Raw genomic sequence first — 24665 nt, 5'->3', positions numbered from 1 at the left:
GAACCTTAGAACCAAGAAGCCAGGAGTGTGGGGTACCCATAGAACCCAGAACCCATGAGTGTAGCATACCCATAGAAGCTACAGGCCATGATGAATATAGAGTACCCATAAAAGCCAGAGCCCATGACGAGTGTAGGATACCCATAGAAGCCAGAGGCCATGATGAGTGTAGAGTACCCAAAGAATTTGAAACCAGAGGCCATGATGAGTGTAGGGTGCCCATGGAAGCCTGAGGCCATGAGTGCAGGTTACGAATAGAGGCTAGAGGCAATGACGAGTGTAGATTACCCAAAGAACTAGAAGCCAGAGGCCATGTAGTGTAGGGTACCCATAGAAGCAAGAGACCATGATGAGCGTAGAGTACCCATGTACATGGACAGTTCCTGCCAATAATCATTATGCTTGCATTTCTTTTCCCTTATTGAACTGGAGTACACTTTTGATCAGGTCTCTGCTGCTTTACCCTCATTCTCCAGGTTCCTCCTTCCAGATGAGAATAGCAACCTGCTAAATAAATCAAATGCAAATCGCAACCCATGTGCTCATACTGGGGTGTTTTACTGTAGCGAAACAAAAGATAAAATCAATAACATTAATTTATTTTGAGGAAACATTTATTTGTGCCCACAAAATGGTGCATTGGTTGTAAACGATTGTGTGAAGAGCATGTGACGTGTCTTAAGGAATAAATCTACTTTTGTGGCACTCATAAAACACGTTATATGATTCATCACAATTTCAAACAATAAAACGAACACGCTACACATTATCTAATTCCCCAATACAAGAATGGTCCCCATTGTATGAAGTCAGGACAGAGTAAGGTTTGGCACTTTTGATGCAGGGTCATGCCTACTTTTCAGGCACAAAAGGAGACAAGGCAAGCATTTAACAAATGAAGTACCATTTACAGCACACAGCGAAGGGGGTACATGGAAATGGTCAAACAAATGCAGCTTAAAAAGGGTAAATAGCTGCTCTGTTTAAACTTTAATCACAGATTCAAATGAAAGTAGCTTAAGCATCACTAGCAATTGCAAATACAAACACCATCTCTTCAGGGGACAAGCAGCTAATCCATACTGTGCTGCTTTAAAGAGTGTCTCATGTTGAGAGATCACTGAAGAAACATCATCTGGAAAGTTGCCCCATTTTCGAAGGACAGAGGAGTTTATCAAGCAACACTTAGTATACCATTCTGAAGACGACTGTCTTGGGCGACAGAAATACCAACCTATCACACCCACCCACAGAAATGATATTGACAACATGACATATATATCAGCAGGACTACACTTCAGCAAGAATTCTACCCTTGCTAGTCAAAACCATCTACTCCTGCAGGTACTCAGAAGCAATGTGTTGCCTAATCCAGAAAATCACTATTCATTCAAGGGCACCAACTTTCACCAATGAAAATGTACCCAGCCCATGACAGAAAACCTTGGTAAGAGTGGTGGTCGCTGCACAGAGAAGGCTTCTGCTTAGACAAGCTACATCTGGTGAATGCTTTATTTTTGAACAAAGAAGCATGATGTTGAACTTGAAGTTATTCCACATGTTTTATCTGAAAGAGGGACAGCTAAAGGAATGTCAAACATGGTACGATAAATACAATGTGTGATCAAGAAGGTAAAACGTAAATTCAAGATCGTGCCCAAAACATGAAAGCATATGAACCTCCTGCAGGTAAGCAAAGAATGCAGACTTCGCTCTGAAAAGGAACTAGACACAGCTTGCCAAGAACTTGAGGAACTCGATGTCCTATTGAGCACTCAACGACTTTCTTTTACCAGAAAGTAAGGCTGTTGCTTCAAGTAGGGGATTCTCTACTGACAAGCATGCAGACTGCAAATGTACGATAACAAGCAGCACAATTCAGATTCAACCAAAATGTGTAGCTACAAATGAAGGACATGCAAGATTGAAATGTTAAGGCACATCATTTGATTGCAGGCAACATTGTGCCAACTCCTGGCGTCTCTTTGTTGAGAAGTGCCCATGCCACATAAATCATCCAGGCACATAACACAAGCTTGCAGACTTCTTCTGTTAAGATAGATCATCATTCGTGGAAAAAAAAACATGCATACAAAACATTTTCAGATGGGGGGAGATGCTTGGCGGCCAGGAAAACGTCCTATAGGTAATCTGCGGGATAACGGTTTGCAGAAAAGTCTCCCCCCCCAAACACGTGTGGCATTACTAGAAGTCATTTAAACCTTTCAGTCGGAAAACAGTCCAACAAATTGTATGTATAGATTTGGCAACTGGTATAAAACTTCAAGAATACTCATTTGCATTATCTAAAGCTGTCAGTCATGGAATTTCACCTAGCCATTTGAGTATTCTAAACAATGATCTTGTTTGCCAAATGGTGTACATACGCACACCCATGTGTTCCAACTTTGCAGGTGTTGGCAGTAATTCCTGGAGCCCTTCGACAACATTTTTTTTTGGCCCTAGCACTTAAGGCCACCAGTCGGGTGCGCCCTCTAGAGTTTAAAGTGAGGCACACTATTTTTTATTTCTATTCACATTCCAGCTTGCATTTTGGAGGTTTGGGAAGTTTTGGGAAGGGGGCGATGACTACTATCAAGAAAAGATGTCCTCCTGTTTGAGCTGATTAGCCAGAGACTTCAGCCATTCACTAAGAATATTTCTTCCCATGTATTCTTTGGGATGTAGTCTAGAGGCCCACAATGTATGTGTGAGCAATCACTGTCCAGAGGGACCGACAGAAATCACATCAAGATCACGAACATTTATATCCCCATCCAATGGGACTTTTCATTCTAGGAATTTGAACCACTTCCTCCGTTTCTTTAGCTTGTGCCAAAAGCTCTTGAACTATCATCTGCCCCCTACATTAACCACTCCACCGCAACCCCAAAGGGGAGCCCTCTCGCAAGCACTTTAGATCCTTCTAGGATTTATAGGTTGTAAAATGATGCGAGGATATTTCGGTATACGGGATACTTTTTGCATGACCCAACCACCTTATGACATCTAGTTAACAGTTAATTAAATACAATAAAAATAGACAAACCAAATGCATGTCTTATTCCTTTAATGGAATTATTTAAAGATGTGCGTGTTTTCGGGGAATATATCGTCATCCACCTCTTTGCTCTACATGGCATGTTTCATGGTTAGGGCTTTGGGCTATGCCCAACAATCTTCAGGAATTTGATAATGTCACGCTAATAGAAGGTGTTATTTGTAGTCCTTTTCTTTATATTTTTTGAAGAAATTACTTATTCCTTTGGGATTTGTTCGTGAATTCTGTGTGGGTAATATCACCCTTAAGAATGATCCAATAAAAACATTGTTACTTATCTAATCACATTGTTGTGTTTCTTATTAAATGCTACAAACAATAAGCAACAGTAAATGAAGGGTATGGTGTTTAATAGGCTTTCATTTTAATGTGGTGCCATAGTTTTCTGTGATAGCGTCCAAATTGATCACCTATCAAGATACATATAATTACCCTCTTAAGTTTATGAAAAACTGCTGGCTAGATATCTTTAATTTCCCCTACTTCCAAATATATTTATACTCGCCAACTAGGGATTTGTGGAGGTATTTTCTGATTGGAATTGTTTTGCAGCAGTTCTTGTTAATGTTGTTCCAGGGATACCTATAATTGGACATACAGAAGTGTCCTTGTAACCGCTTTTTCTAGAAAAGAAAAGTATATGCATCGCAGTTGTAATATACTTCCTAATTATTTATATGCTTTTTTTACACATTGTCTATTTTTTCATAAGCTTACCTTTGGGTCTTTAAATTTCAAATATGGTCCTATACGTCGTTGCATTTATATCACTGTTTTTTTATTTTTGAAATGCCGTGGGACATTGTACATGATTACGGGAGAGAAGACAAGAAAAACACGATTCTATTTGAACTCAGAGTTGGGATTCATTCATTTTACAACTACGTGATAGTTCGTATCGGGCAACCCTTCCGTACTTATTACCTATTTAGGCGGAAGCTCTATGTCCTGCCTCTCTGCAAGTTCGCTCGGCTTCCAACCCTTCTTTACATGGGCAGCATATGTTTGCGATCTCGCGTTCCTTTTTGTTTCAGAGCTTGTTTGTTTTGTATTGCGTCGCAGCATATATTAACATAAAGAAAGGACTTATGTTCCTGCTCGTAGATCTGTCAATGAAACGAAGATGCCACAATTAAAGGGACGCCTATAAGACACCATACGGGCAACTCCCTGTATTTACTGTCACTTATTCTTTGTAGCAGTTGACAAAACACAACAGTGTGATTAGATAAGTAAAAATAATCAGTCTTTTATTAGTTGCTACTTAGGGGAGAGATTACCCGCACAGACTTCACTAACAAAGCCCAAATACATTTCTTTATTAAAAATATATAAAATAAAAGGACTACAAATAACACCTTCTATGAGCGTGATGTTATTAAACTCCTGAAGATTGTGGACAGAGCCCTAAGCATGAAATATGCCATGTAGAGCAAAGAGATACATTTCCCGAAAATAAGCAAATGTTTAAATGATTGCATTAAAGAAATAAGACATGCATTTGGTTTATGTCTATTTGTATTGTATTTAATTAACTGGAAACTAGAAGTCAGAAGGTGGTTGGGTCACGTACTCTTTAGTGCTGGTGAAGTATAATAATGTTTAATTATATTGGTATCTTTATATTTTTGAAAATGGTTTACATATCAAAGAGTCTTCACATAAAAATTTGATTCCTATTCTTTAAGAAAACGGGAAGGCCTCTGGTGAGCGCAACCAATAACAATACTCAAACATTAGAGTGTTGAAATTATGTGACTGATTCATGGGAAAAGGTTTGAGCCCATTCAGGGGTGAAAACTCCCTATTCTGTATAGGCAGAAGGGATAACCCTTCAGAATGGTGGGAGATGCTGAAACTTGAAAGATGTTTACAAACCTAAAATTAAGATTCGTCATTGGAAACCCTTTTCTGGTTTGGTTTGTGCTTTAGTTTAGCAAATGAAGGTCTAGTTTTTTAAACAACGCTTCGTAATGTCTGTATGGTCCATTTCTGCGCTTTATAGATGTTGTCGCATGTGAGCACCTAAGCAAAGGAACATAGCACACATTTCCCAGGATACCACCATTTTTTCAGAGGGAGACAGGAATCGGATCCTAGGACTCCGGAGACCGCCATTTTGCACTAGAACACAGCTCCTCCTAGTTTTGTCCAGCTGAGGTTTAGCGAAACACTGAATGGTAGTAAGCCACTCTTCTCGATGAAAATGCAACATCTTAGGCACTTTTCCGAACCGATCAAGCGTGCGTGGTGGTTGCAAATGTCCAATACCTGCAACAGGTTTTCACTGGAAACAAATTAAATACATCCGAACGTTGTGATAACTCAAATACCTTTTTTAGCGGGATGAAAGGTACGCCTGTTGAAAGTCCCAGCAATTGACCATAGATGACATGTATGAAGGCTGGGTCACATATTCCATTACCTGCATAGGCTTTTGTGCCCAGAAATGTGTAAGTAATACCATTCAAAGTTACATTACAAGACCAGAAAATGAATAACATACTGCTTACCGGCTTCTGAATAATGAAACCGTAGCAAGTTTAGAGTCCATCATTAAGCTAAACATGTCGAGCTGCCTGAGGGCAGATGCTAGGAAAATGTGCTGTAAAAATAATTCTGCTTGTTTATTCATTCATTCAATAGCAGGGATTTTGGGGTATGGAAGGAAAGAAGAGAAGCTTTCAAATGAATCAGTTTAAACATTAGTCCCTCAAAAGCAATTCAATGCAGGCAGCTCAATGCAAATAGAGGTAGCATGATTGATAGTTCATTTCACTTGAGCAGGTGGTGGCACTAGAAGTCATAATTCAGCAGCGGCTGGTGGGCCGCACCAACAATGAACATGAAAATGAATTATGCGAGAATAGTTGATTCTTTTTTGGGGGAGGGAAGCAGCCAAAGGGGGGACACACGCATATAAAATGGATGCATAAAACATGATAATACATTGAATCAAAAAGTTAAAATCTAACTACCGAAAGAGGTAGAAGGATGGCACAAGCCTGCACTACGGCAGGTTTACTAGGGTGACCCGGATCACCAGTTGCCTTGGGTTCCCAACTTGTGAAAATCTGTTCCAGGTTAAAATGTCTGCCGCTTCATCGCTCCATCAATGGACGAAGCGACACACCCAATGCGGCAGAGGCGACACCCGAGATGGATTTCCATATGCCCTTGCCCCGGCATGCTTCCTGGGATGGGTCAACGCTCTTTCCAGTAGAAATAAAGAGGATTTCCTTAGGCTGGGAAGAATTCTCATCACATGCAGAAAGAGATGGCCCCAAACAGGTGAGAGATCCAAGTATTTCTACAGATGCTCTTCCATTGCAGGATTACTGCTAGTCAAGACGTTCCCAACTTTAGGGGTTCTCAGGAATATTCATCATTGCGTCAGAAATTCATTAGGAAAAGGGGCACCCACATCGCTCCTGCAGGATTGTCTCCATGATTCGGACGCTCTAAGAATAAACAAAAAACACTGTTACACAAAGTAACCAAAAAAAAAAGCATTAAACAAAATCTTGGTGTGGTGTAGTTGCTCACTGGCGCAGCGGTTTGATTTTAAACCCACATGCTTTGTGATTGCACTCGAGTACTATCCTGCGAATTCATTAAATAACTACTTCAGTTTCAATCTGGTGATATCCAAATAAGGGACCTCTGCTGTGAGAAGAGGAAGGGCAGACTGCAGAGAAACGAAGATTGAAACAGAGTGGGGGCAGGGTGCGTCAGAAGAGATGAACCGGGACACTCTTAGTGGACTAATGTAGATGGTCTACTCAGCCCTTCATCCTCCTGAGATCCATAACATAAGTACCATTGAGTTGGGTAGCAGTAAATCTCGTATCTGTTAATAGTGCCAAGATACCCATGATGGGGTGAAAGTGCACAGTTAAATACACCGGATATGTTACGTTTCTAATTATTTCTCTTTAGGATCATTGGAAAGAAGAGAAATTCCCTTCCGCCAGTCCTGCAGTGCATTGAAAGGCACATTAAACGATAGACATACTGGACAGCAATGGCAGCTGAAGAATGGTTTCAGAATTCTGAAGAATGAGTCTCTGCATTGTGGTCGAATGTAAACAGGTCACATTTCTGTTACCTCACTTTGTTTCCCGTTTATTTACCGGTAGATGGTGAGCTGGGCATATAGAATGGAGGGTGAAGGGAGGCAGGAAAAACATCCGTTAAAATGTGCTGAATAAGAATTCAACCAGTTTAAATTCGAGCAGATGACAGACCTGCGAAGAGTGAAACGAGCGGCCAATGAGATGCTGTCTTGGGGAAAACATTAGGAGTTACTGTACAGAAAATAAAATGAGAAGTGGCATCTGATGATGTTGCCATGTGCTGGGGTCTTTTTTAAAAAAAAATGTTTTAGAGGGGACTGGGTGATAGGCGCAGGGGAGGCGTGGGGGGCAATCAGCTGCATTTATACCTAAATCGCACAATGCTATTTTCAAAATTATTTGTGGATGACTGAGTAAAACATTTTATTTAAAGTTACATTTTAAATTAATATCAAATAATGTAGCTGTGTGCACGTTTCACAAATGGCAGTTATTGCTGAAATTTTTTTTCACAAATGCAAGATTTAAAACATGCGCCATGTGTTTACCAGAATGTTCATGGCGGTGTGAAAACGTGTCGCTGTTTAGTGCCACAAATTGTGATGCAGCATAACTGCGGCCTACTGTGGTTAAGAAGGCCGGTAACCATGGTTAAATCTAATGCCTGGTGCGGAGGGTTTCAGTAGCCTGTTTGAGGTCTGTGACAGGTGTTCTACAGGCGCTGTATCAATTTCCTTGGATGTTTGTACAGGGGAGTGGGGGAGGGGGACACTAACGATATTCCATTTTCTTTTAGGCCCTTCAAGTTCGGCTGGGAGGGTAGCCCTTGTTGCGGAAGCCTGCCTGCCCCTGCTGGACACTCGGCGTCTAATGTGCAGCCGCCATGGTGTGAGTTAAAAGGTCTAGCTTGCTAGTATCTGACTTTCCAGCAGCCCGGGAATGTTAACACGTAGAATTAACTAGATATCAATTGGAGACATTCAGAGCATCTTTGAAGCCCAATGCAGCCTAGTTAGCTTGGCAGTAACTACCAGTGCTTGATCTGTAAATAAAAAGAGCGCAAGGGCCCAAAGCTTTTTACAACTCGTCTGCTACTGTGGAACAGTCGTTTGTCATCCACAGTATCAGGGCCGGCCTTCGTGGCAGCAGCGCCCTGGGCGAATTGGCACCCCCACACCTCCTCCAGCGAGGAGGTAATGCTATGAAGAGGGTGCATCAGCACCCTATTGTTCATAAATGCACTCCGCTGCCACGGGCGCATTGTTAGTCAATGAGGCGCCTGCCACGCCTTCTGCCACTACGCCAGCTCAGGGGAGTCCTTGAAAGACTCCCCCGAACTGGCGTGGTGGGGGGCTAATGATGCCTTTTGTTATTAAAAGCACCCGCAGCAGAGGGGTGCATTTAATGACAATAGGTTGCGGACAGCACCCTATTGTCATTAAATGTGCCCACCGCCGCGAGCACATTTAATCGCAACAGCCCGCCTGCCGCGCCTTCTCCCTCTACGCCAGCTCGGGGGAGTCAAGTGGCAGGGGCCAATGGCGCCCTGGGGGGCGTAGCGCCCTGGGCGGTCGCCCTCTCGCTCTCCTCTAAGGCCGACTCTGCACAGTATCAATGAATTTGGGGTTATAGCTGCTGCTGCTCGCGTCAGCTCATTTGTGTGATGGATCTATTACCCACGCAAGATGTGCAATTTACCCAGCAACATAACATGGTAACATAGCACACTAGATGCGTCTTGAAACGAGACCGCACAGGATTGACTGCTTCTTTAAACACATCACCCTCGCTATTTTCCTCGGTTGTTCTGGGTGGCAAGTGGAACAGGTTGACCATCGATTGAATGTATTGTTGATTTAAGGCTTAATGGGAAATTACTCCAGCTTCTAAGTACCGGACATAAAATCTATCACAGAAAATGGATAGAAATGTGTTCTTCCTTTGGTAAAGTGATGGACAAACGCACACTAAATCATTACTGAACTAATAACATGCCTGTCCATGCAGCATGGTCCTGTATAGATCTGCAATCAGAAGAGGCACTGCTCCCTGGCATGGGCGTTGCCCTGGCCTTGCCCTTGGGGTGGTGCTACCGACTGATGACTGTACTGTTGGCCTCTGTGCCGTATACCCCCCCCCCCCTCCACCCCCACCCACCTAACGGCGCTGGTGACTGCAGCAATGGCAAGAGTCGCATACAAGTTGTTGCCTGGCATGCACCTGTGACAGCGCACGGAGAAAAGACCGAATACCAGAAGGAAAATATGGTAAGAAGAAGCCCAGCTTAACAAGGCCTGGCAAGTACCTGCCCCTCATCTGCAGTGTGAGGGTGTGGTATTCGCAAGACATACGAACATGTGCATGCCAGCCTACCCGCTGAATTTTGCAGCCCCTAATGCTTCTGCTGCCCTCGCCACATACCCGAGCCACCCACCCTTCTGCTGAGGTGCCACCAGTTACTGCAGTAGTTGTGTGGCACCAACTGCATGCAGGCTGGAGCAGTGAGCCGGCATGGCCAGCATGAGCACCCAGCGCCGTCCCCTTCCGGCTCATTGGTATTCATGGAAATTGATAAATAGCACAGGAGAGCAAGAGCGATTCATCAGTCTCGCAAACAACAATGAGCTGGCAAGGGATGCAGAGACGGAACCAGTGCACACTTACATTGCTTGTTTTACGAGTAACAGTTCAATCAATCAATTAGTTTATACAGAAAGAACACATTTCTTTAGAAAAAAAACACAATCCTACATTTTTCCAATATGCAGCAACAGTGTACTAAAAAACATCACATTCAAATGCAATTTGGCATAAGGCCATGCCAAATAAAAACACTGCTCTGCCTGCAAGGTTACAATACCAAGGCATCAAGGGAGTATAACGTCCTATTTTGGATTATCCACTATAAGAAGGATGTCTTCCGATCCTAACCTTTGAGTACACAGGACATTCAAACAAAAAGGGGTTTATGACGTCTTCTGAATCAAGACGCTAAAGACACTTATTTAATGTATTTGGAGGCCATTTTGATGCATTAGCTGCCAACGAGAGGATGATAATCTAAACGTTTGGAAGAAACTCTTCCTTGGGTCAACTAACCAGTTGAAGTACTGTTCACTACCCCCAATTATCAATCAGCAAGTAATTATGCGAAAGAGACATCCGTCTTGTTTTACTACAAATGAGAGTTCAAATAAACACCACGCTGGATCTTAAATCCACCTTGGCCGCCATTGTGGACAGGGGACATCTCGCCCTCAGGATGTTTTTGGATCTCTGCGTCCTTTGATCTGGTCGATCACCCTCTGTCGGTGACCAGATTAAAGGACCAAGTACACTGCTCCGATCTGGCAGCCCAGTGGATTTCATCTTTTTTGCGCGTGTGCACCGCTAGAGTGGCTGTTGGTGAAGCTAGCTCCGTTCCCATCACACAAACGTGTGGAGTCCCACAGGTATCATTGTATTGCCCCTTCTCTCTTCAAGGTCTACATTAGGCCCCTTCTTAGTCTCTTGGACCACCTGGGTGTGCAGTACCCCGTTTACGCTGACACCCAGATCGACCTTCAGCAACTATGCACAGGACTCACTAGCCATCAATAAGGTGTGTGCCATAAATCAGAGGTGGATGGAGGACAACTCCTTGGCCCTCAATAGGGACAAAACAGAACTCCTGGTCGTAGCCTCTGGCACACGGCTCAAGAAGCTCGATCCAGCTTATGGTAGCATCAGCATTATTGGCAACCCTATCGCTGTGTTACGACTCTTGGGGTTTTCCCAGACGCCCAACTCACTATGGAAACTCATGTATCCCACACCCGCTCCTCATGTGGTTAGGTAAAAAAAAAAAAAAGTCTTTATATATATATTCTGTCCTTCATTTCAGCCAGAAACTACTCTTTACTAGCCACTGCGCTTATCAATTCTAGGCTGGATTATTTCAATAGTTTGTTGGCTGGCACCTCGCAAGCTAATCTTCACTCTCTCCAGGTCTCTCACAATGGAGCAGTTTGTGCCACCCTTGGACTTTCTAGACGGAACCATGCATCAGAGGCCAGAAAGGATCTTCACTGGCTTCCTATAGGACACCAAATGACTTGCGTAACAAACCTGGACGCTTTCTGCGCTCATATAAGCTGGTTAGGTTTGGCAGGATGACCTTTGATGTCCAAGCTCCTCTGGCTTGGAATGCGCTACCATGCTTGATTAGATCAGCAAGCACAAGCAATGTCTTTAAAAGAAAAGTGAAGCACCAACTCTTCAATCTTAAACTGGGTTGGAACCAGTGCCTTTTTCTCCCGCTCTCCGGTTTTGACCCTCTTCCATCATGTACTTATCTTCTGTCTGTCTGTTTTGTGTGCGCCCTGAGGCCTGTGGGTGTGTGGCGCGCTATACAAATTCAAATAAATACATCATAATAACAGTGAGTCTGAGACAGTAAGTGCAGATGCTAAGAAGTAAGTCCCAAGGCACAGCCCTGGCAAACAAACTTACAAATAAAGTACTGGTGTGAAATTAACTTTATTTTATTGAACATTTGTTAGCCGCCTATACAACAGAATTGTGTTTCAAAGCACCACAAAGCTAAATGGGAAGTGAAGAGGGGAAAGGATAACAATGGCAACACATTAAATACACAGTCGTGGTCTACTAGGCCTTATGGCATTTGGACGTGCAAGTGCAGTGAGCAGAGAAGTGCAGGAGATGAGGATGGACGGAGGGGTTGGGGGGTGCAGAGGAGTGGACACGTGCTGGTGGAGGGCCCAGGAGAGAAGTGCCTAGAGGAGCAAAGGAGGAGACTGCAGGCTAAGTGCTAGTGCAGGCGACTACCAAAGTGGGATGCAGGGCCGCCAAGCAGGGCCCGCAATGGCAGTGCAGTGTGTGGGGGGGGGGGGAGGGAGGGAGGTAGCTGGTATCGACTGGGAGGAAGGGCCTGAAAAACAGATTCATGAGGATCAGGCCACCAGTCTCAACGGCAGTGGGGTGATTAACAGGGAAGGGAAAGAGGTAGAGAAAAGCAGAGTTGTGTGTTTGGGAAGGTGTATAAAGGAGCATTAGGGCACATCCAGAAGACATTTAAAAAATAGATCAAGTTTAATGTACATAATATCCTTCAGTATCGCCTCGTTCTCGAGAGTTAGCTCCTGCTTCCAGGGTGATGCCCAATAGCCAGGAGCTGCTTTTAGCTTCTGCTCATTAAATCGTTATTTGAATGTCTTTAGTACATTTGTTCCAAGTTCCTGTAAGTAAACAAACTAGCAACTAAAATCAGAATTAGTCTGCCGTTCACCTTCACTACAACCACCAGGCAGGGAAAGATATTTTCAAACAGATACCTGACTGAGGTCTCAGCCAATGTATTGTACTAAAGGTCTACACAGCGGCATCTTAAGTCAGCAGCACAATTCAAAATCAATTAACCTACCATATTGTAGGTGATGGGCTTCGCAACTATGCTTGCTGTTAACCGCATCAAGGTAAAAAAAAAAAAACTATCAAAGAAAATCCTCGCCTGGAAAGAAAAGCTGGGCGCATCCCGTAGGATGCCAGTGCTTTGATGCAAGTAACTTAACACCAGCAAATTAAAATAAAAAAGAAGAATTAATTCACAAAATTGGCCTCGAGTAAAACCGAATTTTCCAAAAACAATAGTTTGCAATTTATATACGATATGGGATTTATAACGCAGCTATACACAAGTGTATAAATTCTAATCTGCATTGTTGTGATTCGCATCAGCCGTAGCGCAGCGGTATCGGATGGTCTTAAATCTGCAGCATATACCTAAAATCATTCTTTAATTCTTAGATAGAAAACCTGTGGAATTAGTGGCATGCGGCCAGTATAAGTTTCCGCTATAGACCATGTGACGTGGACTTCCTTCATCAAGTGCCCTTGATAAGCTACAGAACTGATTCCGCCATATTTTAACAGTCGCTAAAGTGGGGCAGCAGGAATGTGCACCAGTGACTAGAGGCGAGATGCTCGATAAGAGAGACTCCATCACTGAATTTGGAGGGCGTTTGGGGGCATTGTTTAAATGCGGCTTAGACATCCCTATGCTTTTAGTCTACGCACTGCACATTTTGCCACAGTCACTGAAGACGCTATGCACTGTTCTTGCTAAAATGGATATACGTCATCATGGTTATGCATTTTTCCAGAACACAGGAAATCATGCAAATCTACGCAGTTTCGAAATATCTAACCCACTTCACATTAAAGTTCTCACAGGTACCAAAGAGTCAATTCAAGAGGGAGGTATATACTATATTGCATTGTTGCACTTTCGATTTGCTTGCATTTTACCATTTCTAAGATTGCAAGTTTTGATAGCTTTTATTGAAACATCTAAACATACAACAAGATGGTAAAATGCATTAGCTTTCGATGTCCAGTATACTCCATGAGATGGTAGTTACAGCACGAAGGGAAACAAGCCAGTAACGAGCCGTGGCAGCAATAGAACCTTCAGCACAACCTTTAACCAGGGCAAGCCAAAGCAATTGCTGTGCCCTTGTCTCAATTCGAGCAAGACACGCTTAATGATCCATCATGGATTTGAGCTGATCCAATTTCCATACCACTGGGGCTGTACAAAGTCTTTCAAAATAGAGAGAAAGCTCATTAACAAAAAATTGTTACATCGAAAATCCTGTTGCCAAGCCGGATAACCAAAGCAAAAGTCGGATAACCAAGCCACATGATCGGTTCTGTTATCCGGCACCAAAACTTTGTTAACAGGCATTTTCTACACCAGCAATGGACGTGGCAGTTAACAGAGCCTTCTGCTGAGCGAGGGGCCCGTTAAAGCTTTTACTGTATAGTTGTCACGCTCACCTAACAGTGTTCAATGTTACTTTCATTGACATAAAAAATCTCTTTAGTGAGAATGGACAGAAACGGGTTTCAAGAAACAGGCCATTTATATCGTATCATTCGAATTTAAATGTTCTCTTCTCACTGGCTCATTTAGTAACCTGAAGTTGGAATAGCGAGGGGTGCTCAGGTTATCGATCACCACTAAGGCAGATATACTTTTAAGCATGGATTTGTTCCAGTGTCTAGTTTTAGAGAGTTTAAGTGAATCAACTTCTGGGAAAGAGCCCCCCCACTTCTCCATAAAATGTAGAAAAACCTAAAGGAACCTACATGAGCTATGAGGGGAGTGGGGGGGGCTCGTTCGGGGAAGCAGGCCTTTGGGGCCAGCTCAGAAAGGCCCCCTCCTTAGGCAGCAAGCAGTGGTGTCTCTTGAATACCAAAAGGAGACCCCAATTTGACGCAGTCAAACTTTATCGCCACAGGAACTGGAGTGCAACAAGCACCGGATAGAAAAGCACAGTCGATTCATTGATGCTTTACAAGGAGAACTTCATTTGTTTCAGGTCTGCATGCTAATGGTCTACAATCGATTGTATACCACCAGTAGAGTCCCATCTCATCAAGGCACCTCTCTTCCTGCCAGTTCAATTAATCGTCATGGCAGTATCTGTTTTATACTCAATTTATTGATGTGTCTTTTCCATGCTACATGGCACCCTTGCAATGCAAAACTTTTTAAGGAGGGGCTACAAGTGAAAAGCTACTTTTTCAAAGATTTATAACAATAGTATGTGCCCGGTAGATCAAAAGCATCAAACAAAGACTGGACAGCATCCCAGTAACTTGGGAGGGCTTGCAACGCGGAGAGGCACAGTGCAGATAAATCAGTGGCTTGACAGGGCTGGTGGTACGTCAGGCTTTTGGAGGGTTCAAGAACACAGTGAAAGAGTGGGTTTGTATCAGCTTCATAAGAAAATGCATTGTGCCGTTGATCTAGAGGGCCGAGAGCAAGGAGTTTGAGACAGGATTTGCCACCAGTGAGAGAGCAGCCCTGAGAGAAACTAGTTTAAGCTTGGGGATAACCAAAATCCCTGCAGTGGTGGTTCCAATGTGCCAGTTTGTTAACCAAGTCTGAGATGAGGGAGGGTGTCGATGTCATTTTGAAAGAACCATCTCTCAAGGATGGTGTGAGACTCTAGGGGCTACGGATGCCCACACATTTCTTGAAGAACCATCTGGAAAAGGTACATACGCAGGGGTGGGGGGAAATTGCTCGAGTCTCCTCCCCAATCTCCGATGCAGCTTAGAACAAAGGCAAGATAATAGCAGGTAGGTCATTCATGCTGCCACAGCCAGACTAACGTGCAACAGATGCACAATGACAACGCAATTTATAGCGAGACACGGAATGGTGCACTATTTCAATCAGGATTATTAAAAGCTGTAACATCACAGTGGAGCAGGCTTTTCTGTGAGTTAATTGGGCAGGAGACCGCCTTCGCCTCGACAAAGGCGTGAACGCACAAGGGATTATGTAACCCGGCGATTACAGGTCTGACAGGCCTCTGCCTTACAATTGTATTCCCCTGGAGGAGTTCAGTGCCACAGACCTGGACCACCCCAGTCCAGAGCGGCACTGCGCAGAGCCATGTATTGCTGAACTGCCTGACTGCAAAATGGCAAACAAGGCTTATACATCCTTGTTTCCGATAAAGAGGATTAGTCATCCAGACAAGCAAAATAGAGAGGTGGGGGACAAGTCACACCTGGGGAAGTTACGGAGATGGAAAACGCCTAAGGGGAACAGGGGGAGGGGAGATGCATGGGAAACGAGGGAGCAAGGAATCCAATCGCAGGGACTATTGCGTAATCAGGACGCTTTCTAGCCCTATTAAAAGGGTTCAGATGCGAGTGAAAATGGGACCGTCGGGACAGGATTCCATGATGAAGTATGAACATAGACCTGCACATGTAATTCAATCCAATTCCCCACATCCCCAAAAAGGGCACAAAGAAGAGTAGAATGCCTCTGAAACAAGTGCAACAGAGGTTGCGAGTCATCATAGTATTCTAAATAGTTTATAGGAGGGAGGACAATGATCATTTCTGGGAAAAGGATCATATGCACCAGAAAAAGCATTACTGAAGGGAATCAGTTTGTTCTTCTGATACAGGGGTAAACAACGTTTGGCTCTTCAGTTGTTTTGGACTACATCTCCCATGAGCCCTAGCCAACATAATCAATGCTAAGGGATCATAGGAGTCGAAGTTCAAAACATCTGGAAGGCCACAGGTTGCAGACCTCGGTCCTAATGGATATCTTTCTTCCACAGATGCCTCTCCTTTTGAAAGATTCGAATAATAGTACAATACAAGTGAGCAATAGATTTTGTGGAATAAAAAACCTAAATTGGAAACTACTGCAATATACTATCCAAAAAGGACATCCGTTACTGTCAAAGATCCAGACGAACAATTGGCAGGCTAACAACAGATCCACAAGACAATGACATTCTGCAAGGTACAAGAAATGGATTTACCCCTGGTCAAATGGGTGCTGATGCCTTCTTGATCCTGCACGCTTTCCATGCATGACAATCTATCAAGAGACTGTTTGTCAATGGTTTAACCCTCTCAAGTGCGAAGGGAACCAACAAATGGCTAAACGTCATTCTGGTTCTCTTTTGAATGAGACGAGGACCTCTCTTGATCAAAGTGATGGAACCTCTTCTGTTTAAGGATGTGTAGAGGGAAATAATTAACCAAAAAAAAACCTACAGAAACTGCATAACAGATGAAGTTAGAAAATATTACCTGCGAGAATCCTGAAGGTGTCTCACCCGCTAGGCCCAGTGATCTGTCGTCCAAGTGGCCAGGACAAGGCCATCGCTATTGGATCCAGTCCCTGGGGGTGGACCAGTGAGTGAGGATCACATGGGCGAGGGGTCTTTGGTGAGGGGAAGTCGGACACCGACGGGCGAGACGTAGTACCCCATTCCCTGTAACATCTTTTCCCCATCAAACACTGTAGGATATTTAGAAGCTCTACCGCCTCCCCTTTTCCGACACAAACACTTTTACACCGTAACAGACAAGGGACTAACACCAGAGCCCTTTACCTGACATGTCCCAACACATGAGTCAGACAATTGAAAACCACGCACACCTGACGGCCCTTTACCTTCCCCACAGGGATAAAAAGCAGAGCGCGAAAGCACACTTCGAGCAAGGCGAAACGCACAAGGAAGCAGCCGTTCAAACAGAGGAGAAAGGCGGAGAGACGTGGAAGGACGACCAAGGGGGAACTACCCTTGCCCTTATTAACTCAGATCTGCAAAGCCTCTGAGAGGGAAATTATAAGACCGGGAGTTACAGCTGGCGTGTAGAGGAGCAGATGTCAACGGTGCACAGGGACCTCCTGCATTGATCACACAGGTGGGGAGGCATGCTGGCTACCGTGGTACCGTCCTTGAAACCAGAGGCAAGACCAGCCAACGGGTTGAACACAGCCAGTGAGCTGGAGGAAGCGGATAGCAAACCGATGTGTGTTGAGCCCAAGGTTGCAAGTGGCAACATTTGATGAACGCAGGAACCTGAAACAAAGAACTTGTGCGTGTATTCATATTTTTGTGAAAGCACAGAGAAGGGTCAACTGCAGAGTGGGCAGGCGGCTGCAGGAGTGCTCAGTTTGAAGGACTCTCGCTGGCCCCGTTTGTGTTGAAAACTGCAAGTACCAGAAGGCCCTAGAAAAGGCCAACATGAGATGTCAGAGTGGTCCTACAAAGGTCACGCCAAATCCTTTGTACAATCGAAAGTCTCGGACTCATGGTTGAGAGAGAAACCTATGGAAGGGACCCCGTTTTCCGAGAACATTATGAACTGTGAAATAAGGTAAGTGTGAACCAGACAGAGGGATGCCGAAAGAAAGCTAGTAGATGGAAAACCCTGCTTTCTGATGAAAATGAGCAAAACATGAACTGTATTAAAAATACATGAACTGTGTTAAAGAAAGGCTCTAGTAAACCCGACAGAGGGAGATCCTAGGGGCGAAGAGCAATCGCCCAAAGTGCAAGACTGCCAAAATAAACTTTGTTGTTTTGGTCCAGCAGGCCTTCTAAAGCAAGAGACTTTGAGTAAAGAGACTTGGCCTTTGAAGGTACTGGTATCGTTGTACTTGAATTGTGAGCCTCGTGCTGGAGAGACCCAGGAGTGTGCTGTGCTCAGGAGTTCTGCCTTGTCCTGTGCTTGAAACGTGGGGAAGGGAGACCCAGCCCTACTTCCCGATTTATCATTTTGAGAACACTTATTTCTTTTCTGGTGAACATTTTCCCACACTCTTTTTGTAACTTAGTAACTTAGTAGTAAGGAATGGCAACAGTTTAGTATAGGCCCTTTTGATTTGACACGACTCTACTATGACAGCCTTATTATTATTTGATGGTCGTAGCTTGCTCTCATCTTAGCTTTAGTTTGATCGTTTTTCCTCACCCCTGCATTCAGCTTAATAAACACCCTTCAACAGTGATCACTTGTGTCGGTCTTTACTGTTGTCACCATGAGCTCCTTACATATCCCAGCTTAGGTGTGATCTTAAACAGGGCTAAAGAAACTTATGGCAATCAATATATTAAGGCACCTATTGGCCAATAACAGTGAAAACCTTAAAACAGCCATATGGCACAGCAAACGTTTAATGCGCACCACAAAGCAACAACAGAAACAAAGCTACATTGGTACACTAGTCACAAGTTGCCTTAGAAGATGGCAGCTAGGCTGACATCACATCAAATACATCATCAGTACAAGACCAGAATGTGGAACCACTACTGCCTCCTAAAGGCCAGGCAAGAAGGATAAGACTGGTAAAGCCAAGTTGAAGAATACATTTCCCCACGTGTCTGCTGCAGAAGAGAATGTTTTCGGTGAAGCCTGGACAGAGGAAAACTGGCAGGTCAAAGAGATCTGAATACCAGGTCCTTCTCAGATTGTCATCCACATCAATAAAGTGCATTCTTGACTAGATAGGATGTGGGCCTGGAGTGGCTGCATCAAAGGCAGCATCATCCTGGGTGCCAAGGCTATGCAAGTCTTTGGGCCGGAGGGCCTCAAAGGATGCCTTCTATGGCACTGCAGACATCCATCAGTACCAGGTGTGGCACAAGTGACAATAGTGGCCAAAAGGGTGACCCCCAGGAGTATAGTTTTGGAGATTAGGCCTCATAGCACTGTCCAATTAAAGAGCAGATGTTTCTGCAGCAGATGCGGAAATGTTGTACAGAAACATTGCTACAACAAACAACCTGAAAGTAATCAAGTCAGCCCGAAGTGGTTGTCTTAGAAGGAGAGGTTTTCTGTGAATCTTTCCCTGAAATGTTATCTGGTTCTCATCCGAGCTACGCTCTGAGCCTTGGTGCCAATTGCTGCGCCCCTTTGAGTTTGAAGAGTTGTGCCTAAATGACAATGATTCACTTCAAGATTTAGATTTCGTGAGCTCTCCTCTCATTTCCCTTTCCTGGTTTCGCAACTGGGGTCAGGTGCGGTATACGATAGTGCAGAGGTTGCAACTCGCACGAGAGCTGGGAAAATGGAGTATGGCCCTCTTCAGTGTCTTCCCTTATTGAGTATGGTGATGCCACAAATCAGCCACTCAGGCCACAAAAAAGACGTACTATTTGAACACAAAAATAAGTCCTATTATTTACCTTTGAACAATGAAGGCCACGCAAAAGTAAATATACCCCAATATCGGGCTAAAAAATAAACCGTATAGAACGTTAATGAGCTGTGACTATTTTTTTTATTTATTGGACATTTGTATGGCGCCTATACAGCAGAAAACTTTTCCAGGTGCCACAAGACAAAAGCGGAAGTGGGAACAGGCAAGGGTTAAACAACAAACGGTCCTACTAGGCCTTTTGACATTCAGATGGTGCAAGTGCAGTAAACAAGTGCAGGGGGAGGGGGCGGCGGGTCAGGGCTGAGGCAAGGTGAGCCCATGGAGGGCAAGTGCGCAGGGAGATGGGGATAAGGGTAAAGTGCAAGGAGCAGGGGTGGACCAGTCTCAGTAAACTAGTCTGGGGAAGGTGTCCGAAGGCAAGTGCTGATAATGGGGTACTGTGGAAGACTGGTAGGAGGGGGGCCTGGCCCATGTAGGACTCAGAATGGCCCAGGAACCAGTCGTAGCGGCAGGGAGGAATTAGGAGGGGAGAGGGAAGGAGGAGAACAGGAAAGTCTTGAGGGGTTTCCAGAACTTAAGGCGATCTGGCTCAAGTGTGAGAGGGGCAGGGACACCGTTCCAGAGGGAGGATCCTGCCGAGAAGAAAGATCTGTCCCCTATTCTCTGCTTGGAGAAACGTTTGACCTGAAGAGTTAGTGCTAGAAGCACGAAGGACTCTAGAAGGGAGGTATTTAGAGAGGGAAAGTTGGATATACTGTGGTCCCAGGCCCAGAAAGCTTTGTGGATGATGCAGAGGGTCTTGAATTTGATACTGGAAGCCAGTGGAGAGATGTTAGGGTTGGAGAGATGCGGTCCATGGGCCTGAGGCCAAGGATAAGTCTTGCAGTCCTATTCTGGATTAGTTGGAGAGGGCAGAGAGAGGCAGAATGAGGAAGAGGATATTGTCGTAGTTCAGCCTGGAGAGAACCAGAGCTCTGGAGATGCAACAAGTTACTTACCTGTAACTGTTGTTCTCCGGCATGGATCTGGCATGGATTCACATGCTCATGAATATTCCCCGTCAGGCTGGGAATCCTCGGTAAAGAAAGAAATCAGTTTCAGTTTCGTTTCTGAACTGACTTTCTACTAATAACCAATCACTGGTCTCTGGGTCATACTGCCCCCAGCCAATGACTGCCCTCTACCTAAGGCCCTCCTCTGGCAGCCATCTTCAGATTTGGTAGCACGTTAAAGTGACAGTAGGACCAAGAGAAGAGCTGCAGAGGGGTTGGAGGGAGGGTTCACATGTGAATCCATGCTGGAGAACAACAGTTACAGGTAAGTAACTTGTTCCTTCTCCAGCATGGGGTCTGGCATGGATTCACATGCTCATGAATACAAGAATACACACATGCAAAACCACGGGAGGTGGCAAGGTTCAACATTAAGCATTTCAACAACTCAACATTAAGCATCTCTTACCTCCTCAACAGGCTCACCTTCAAGCAAACCGGTTGTGCAGCAGTGCTTGGCCGACTCTGGACTGCTCTCTGGAATCCCGGTCGACGCAGTAGAATTTCGTGAAGGTGTGTGTCGACCTCCACATAGCTGCCCTGCAGATGTCCAACAGGGGCACACCAGACAGGAACGCTGTAGTAGCAGTGGTCGCTCTGGTCGAATGGGCTCTCGGACGACCTGGCAATGGTCGGTTTGCAAACCGGTGACAGTGCATGATGGAGCCGGAGAGCCATCTCGAAATGGAAGCCTTGGAGAGGGCCTTCCCTTGGTTCACAGGGCTAAAGTTCACAAACCGGTGTGATGACTCTTCGTGCGGTACATGTAGAACTTTAGTCCTCTCAGCCGGCGACGAAGGTGACAGGAAGAAACCAGGTAACACCAAGGGCTTGTTGAGATGGAAGTCCGACGGCACCTTGGGCATGAACGAGGGGTGCGTCCTCAGCCCTACCCTCGCCTGGTGGAATTTCAGGTATAGAGGCTTACAGGAAAGGGCCTGGATCTCTCCCACTCGTCGTGCGGAGGTGATGGCCACAAGAAACACCGTCTTCCACAATAGGAATTTCAGCGGCACTGAATGCAAAGGCTCGAATGGTGGCCCATGAGCCTGGTCAGCACCACATTGAGCTCCCACGCTGGGGCCAGAGCCTTCACCAGCGGGAACGATCGGAACAGTCCTTTCATGAACTCCTTCTCCAGGCGGTGACACCACAGCAATGACCGCCCCGGAGTTCTGGTGTAGCGGGAGATAGCTGCCAGATTAATTTTGATGGAGGCATGCGCAAGCCCCGCCTTGGCCAGTGACAGCAAGTACGGCAGCACTTGGGGGCCCGTAATCTGTAGAGGGTTGATCTTCTGTGCACGGCACTAGACAGAGAACCTCTTCCATTTATGTCCATAGCACTTAAGAGTCGAGGAAGCCCTGGCGTTGGCAAGTACCTCCTTGTAGTCTGCCAGGATGTCGTAGCCTCCGAACTCTGTAGGTTCTGAGATCCTGGGTCGTGATCCCTGGCCAGAAGATCTGCGTCCATCGGTAGCTTGACTGGTGGGGACACTGACATGTCGAGAAGGTCTGGGAACCATATCTGCCACGGCCATGCCGGTGTGACGAGGATCATCCTGCACCGGGCCCGTCTGAGTTGACTGATGAGTCGCAGAAGCAACGGCAACGGTGGGAACGCATAGAGGAACATGCCGTCCCAGGGGAAAGAGAATGCATCCCCCATGCTCCCTGGCTGGAGAAACCTGCTGGCGAACCTCCAGCACTTGGTGTTTGTCGCAAACAGATTGATCTGGGGATTGCCTCATCGTCGGAATAGGAGATCTACTTGATCTTGCCGAACCTCCCATTCGTGGCAGGAGCGCATCTCCCTGCTGAGTGAGTCGGCAACTGCGTTCTTTACTCCTGCCAGGTGAAAGGGTACCAGTAACATCCCCTGGGCGACGGCCCAGTGCCATAGATCCTGTGCTTCCTTGGAGAGCTGGGGATCTGGTGCCCCCCTGCTTCCGGATGTAGAACAACGTGGTGGTGTTGTTGGTTTAGACCCTTACCACTTTGCCCTTGAGGGACGGAAGGAAGGACTTGAGGGCCCAGAACACGGCCTGAAGCTCCAGAACATTGATGTGCAGTGACCTCTCCTCCGGGAGCCAAAGGCCTCTTGCGTGGAGATCTCTGGTGTGCGGGCCCCATCCCTCCCGGGAAGCGTCAGTCTCCTGATGCGCTGGGGTGTAAAAGTCCAAGCCCGCCACGAGATGCGTGTGGCTGCCACACCACTGGATCTCTTGACGGAAAGTCCCGTTGAGTGAGGTCTTGTCTTCAAAGCTTTCCGCCACTTGTATCCACCGGGCGTCGAGGAACACCTGCAGCGGCCGCATCCGGAACCTGCACAGTCGCACAAGGATGATGCATGACATCATGCCGAGCAGGGACTTGATGGACCTCACCTTGGCTACTTCCATGGTCAACAGCCATTGCACCTTGCCCAGGATGGCCATTATACTCTCGTCCGAACAGGGCATGCTGCGATGGCACCAAGCAGGACTTCGCAACATTTATCGAGAACCCCAGTTCTGTGAGCAGGCAGACGGTCCTCGCTGTGTGGTCGACGGCGAGTTCCCTTGACTTAGCTCGGATGAGCCAATCGTCCAGATAGGTGTACACATGGATTCCCTGCAGGCACAGCCACCGGTGCCAGGCACTTGGTGAAGACCCTTGGTGCCGGCTTCCAAACCGAAGGGCAGTGCCTTGAACTGATAGTGCCGCCCCTGGACCACAAAGCGTAAAAAGTTTGGATGTCCCTTGTGTATGGGGATATGGAAGTATGGATCCTCCAGGTCCAGTGATGACAGTAAGTCCCCCCCCCCCCCTTCTTCCAGCTGTCCCAGCAAGTGCTGAAGGGTGACCATCTGGAATTTTTGGGATCTTATATATTTGTTGAGGCGGCGGAGGTCCAGGATAGGCCACCTGCCGCCCGTCTTCTTTCGGAATAGGAAGTACCGCGAGTACACTCCAGAGCCACAGAGTCTCTTCAGGACAAGCTCTATCGCACCCTTTTTTTAGCATCGCTCATACCTCCAGAAGTAGCTGTGGGATGTGATTTACTTTCCTGACCACCGGCGGAAAGTGTGGGCACTTCCCTTGGAACTCCAGTGTGCCCGTGGGCCAGGGCATCCAGCACCCAACAGTGGGTGGAGATTGATTTCCACATGCTGACGAAGTTCGCCAGCCGGCCTCCCACCGGGGTGCTCGGGTGGGGGCCCGACGTCACGACAGGTTCAATCCTGCTTCGCCGAGGCCTTGCCCAGAGCTTCACAGGGGTCTTTTTGATCGGTTGGAAAGACTATTCCCTCTGGGATGGCAGGGAAACTCTAGGCCTGGAGGCCGTCTCCACTGCGGTTGCCTCTGCGGGCTTCGCCAGGGGCGCCACGACTCCCTCAATCGAGGCCTTAGCCGGGTGAATCTGGGCCTTCACGACCTTGGGCGCGTCCGAGGCCTTCACCGTGGGGGGAGGGTCTCCGCCTCGCTGCCCCTTGGCTTTCTCCGTCTGGATCGGCTGGGGCTTCCCCCGAAGCTTACCTGGGTTCTCCGGCTTCCTTTTCACTGAGCCGGAGCGTTTGCTCGTGGTTGACGGCGTCGGTGACATTGCGCCCAGCCGAGGAGCCCAAACGAACGGCGCTCCCGGTGCCGGCAGACTTGCAGTGCTTTGCCTTCTGTTGGGCCCCCATTGCCAGAGCGCCCTCAATTGCCTTAGAAGACCGCTCAGACTACTTCTCACCTGCCGCCGGGCTCTTCGCCTCCAGCCAGTCAGCGAGTCATTTACGACGGTCCTTCATTGTCCAGATGGACATGTTCTTGCAGAACACACAGTCCTCTTCCACGTGCGACTTGTCCGAGTGCAAGCAGTAGAGACACCGGGAGTGCTCATCTTCCTTGAAGACGTTCTGTAGTCCACATCCTGGGCAGATCCTAAACCGCTTGGATCCAACGGCCGTCGAGTCTCCTTTGTCTTGAGCCATGATCACGCGGGGTAGGCCTCAA

The 24665-nt window shown here is 46.3% G+C and overlaps 1 protein-coding gene across 2 annotated transcripts in view; it reads right to left on the bottom strand.

Moving 5' to 3' along the window:
• Positions 1–596: 596 nt before the first annotated feature.
• The window catches only part of PRELID2 (PRELI domain containing 2), a 712823-nt gene continuing 688754 nt past the window's right edge, over positions 597–24665 (bottom strand). For both annotated transcript variants that reach the window (XM_069652452.1, XM_069652453.1), the window contains exon 6: positions 597–6522. In XM_069652452.1, coding sequence (XP_069508553.1) covers positions 6466–6522 — 57 coding nt within the window. In that variant the 3' untranslated portion in view covers positions 597–6465. The remainder of the gene's footprint in view (positions 6523–24665) is intronic.

Source organism: Ambystoma mexicanum, chromosome 3p (genome assembly GCF_040938575.1).
Source record: "Ambystoma mexicanum isolate Mex_15411 chromosome 3p, UKY_AmexF1_1, whole genome shotgun sequence".
In the NCBI taxonomy this organism is placed as follows: Eukaryota; Metazoa; Chordata; class Amphibia; order Caudata; family Ambystomatidae; genus Ambystoma; species Ambystoma mexicanum.
This window is presented reverse-complemented; position numbering and strand designations above follow the sequence as displayed.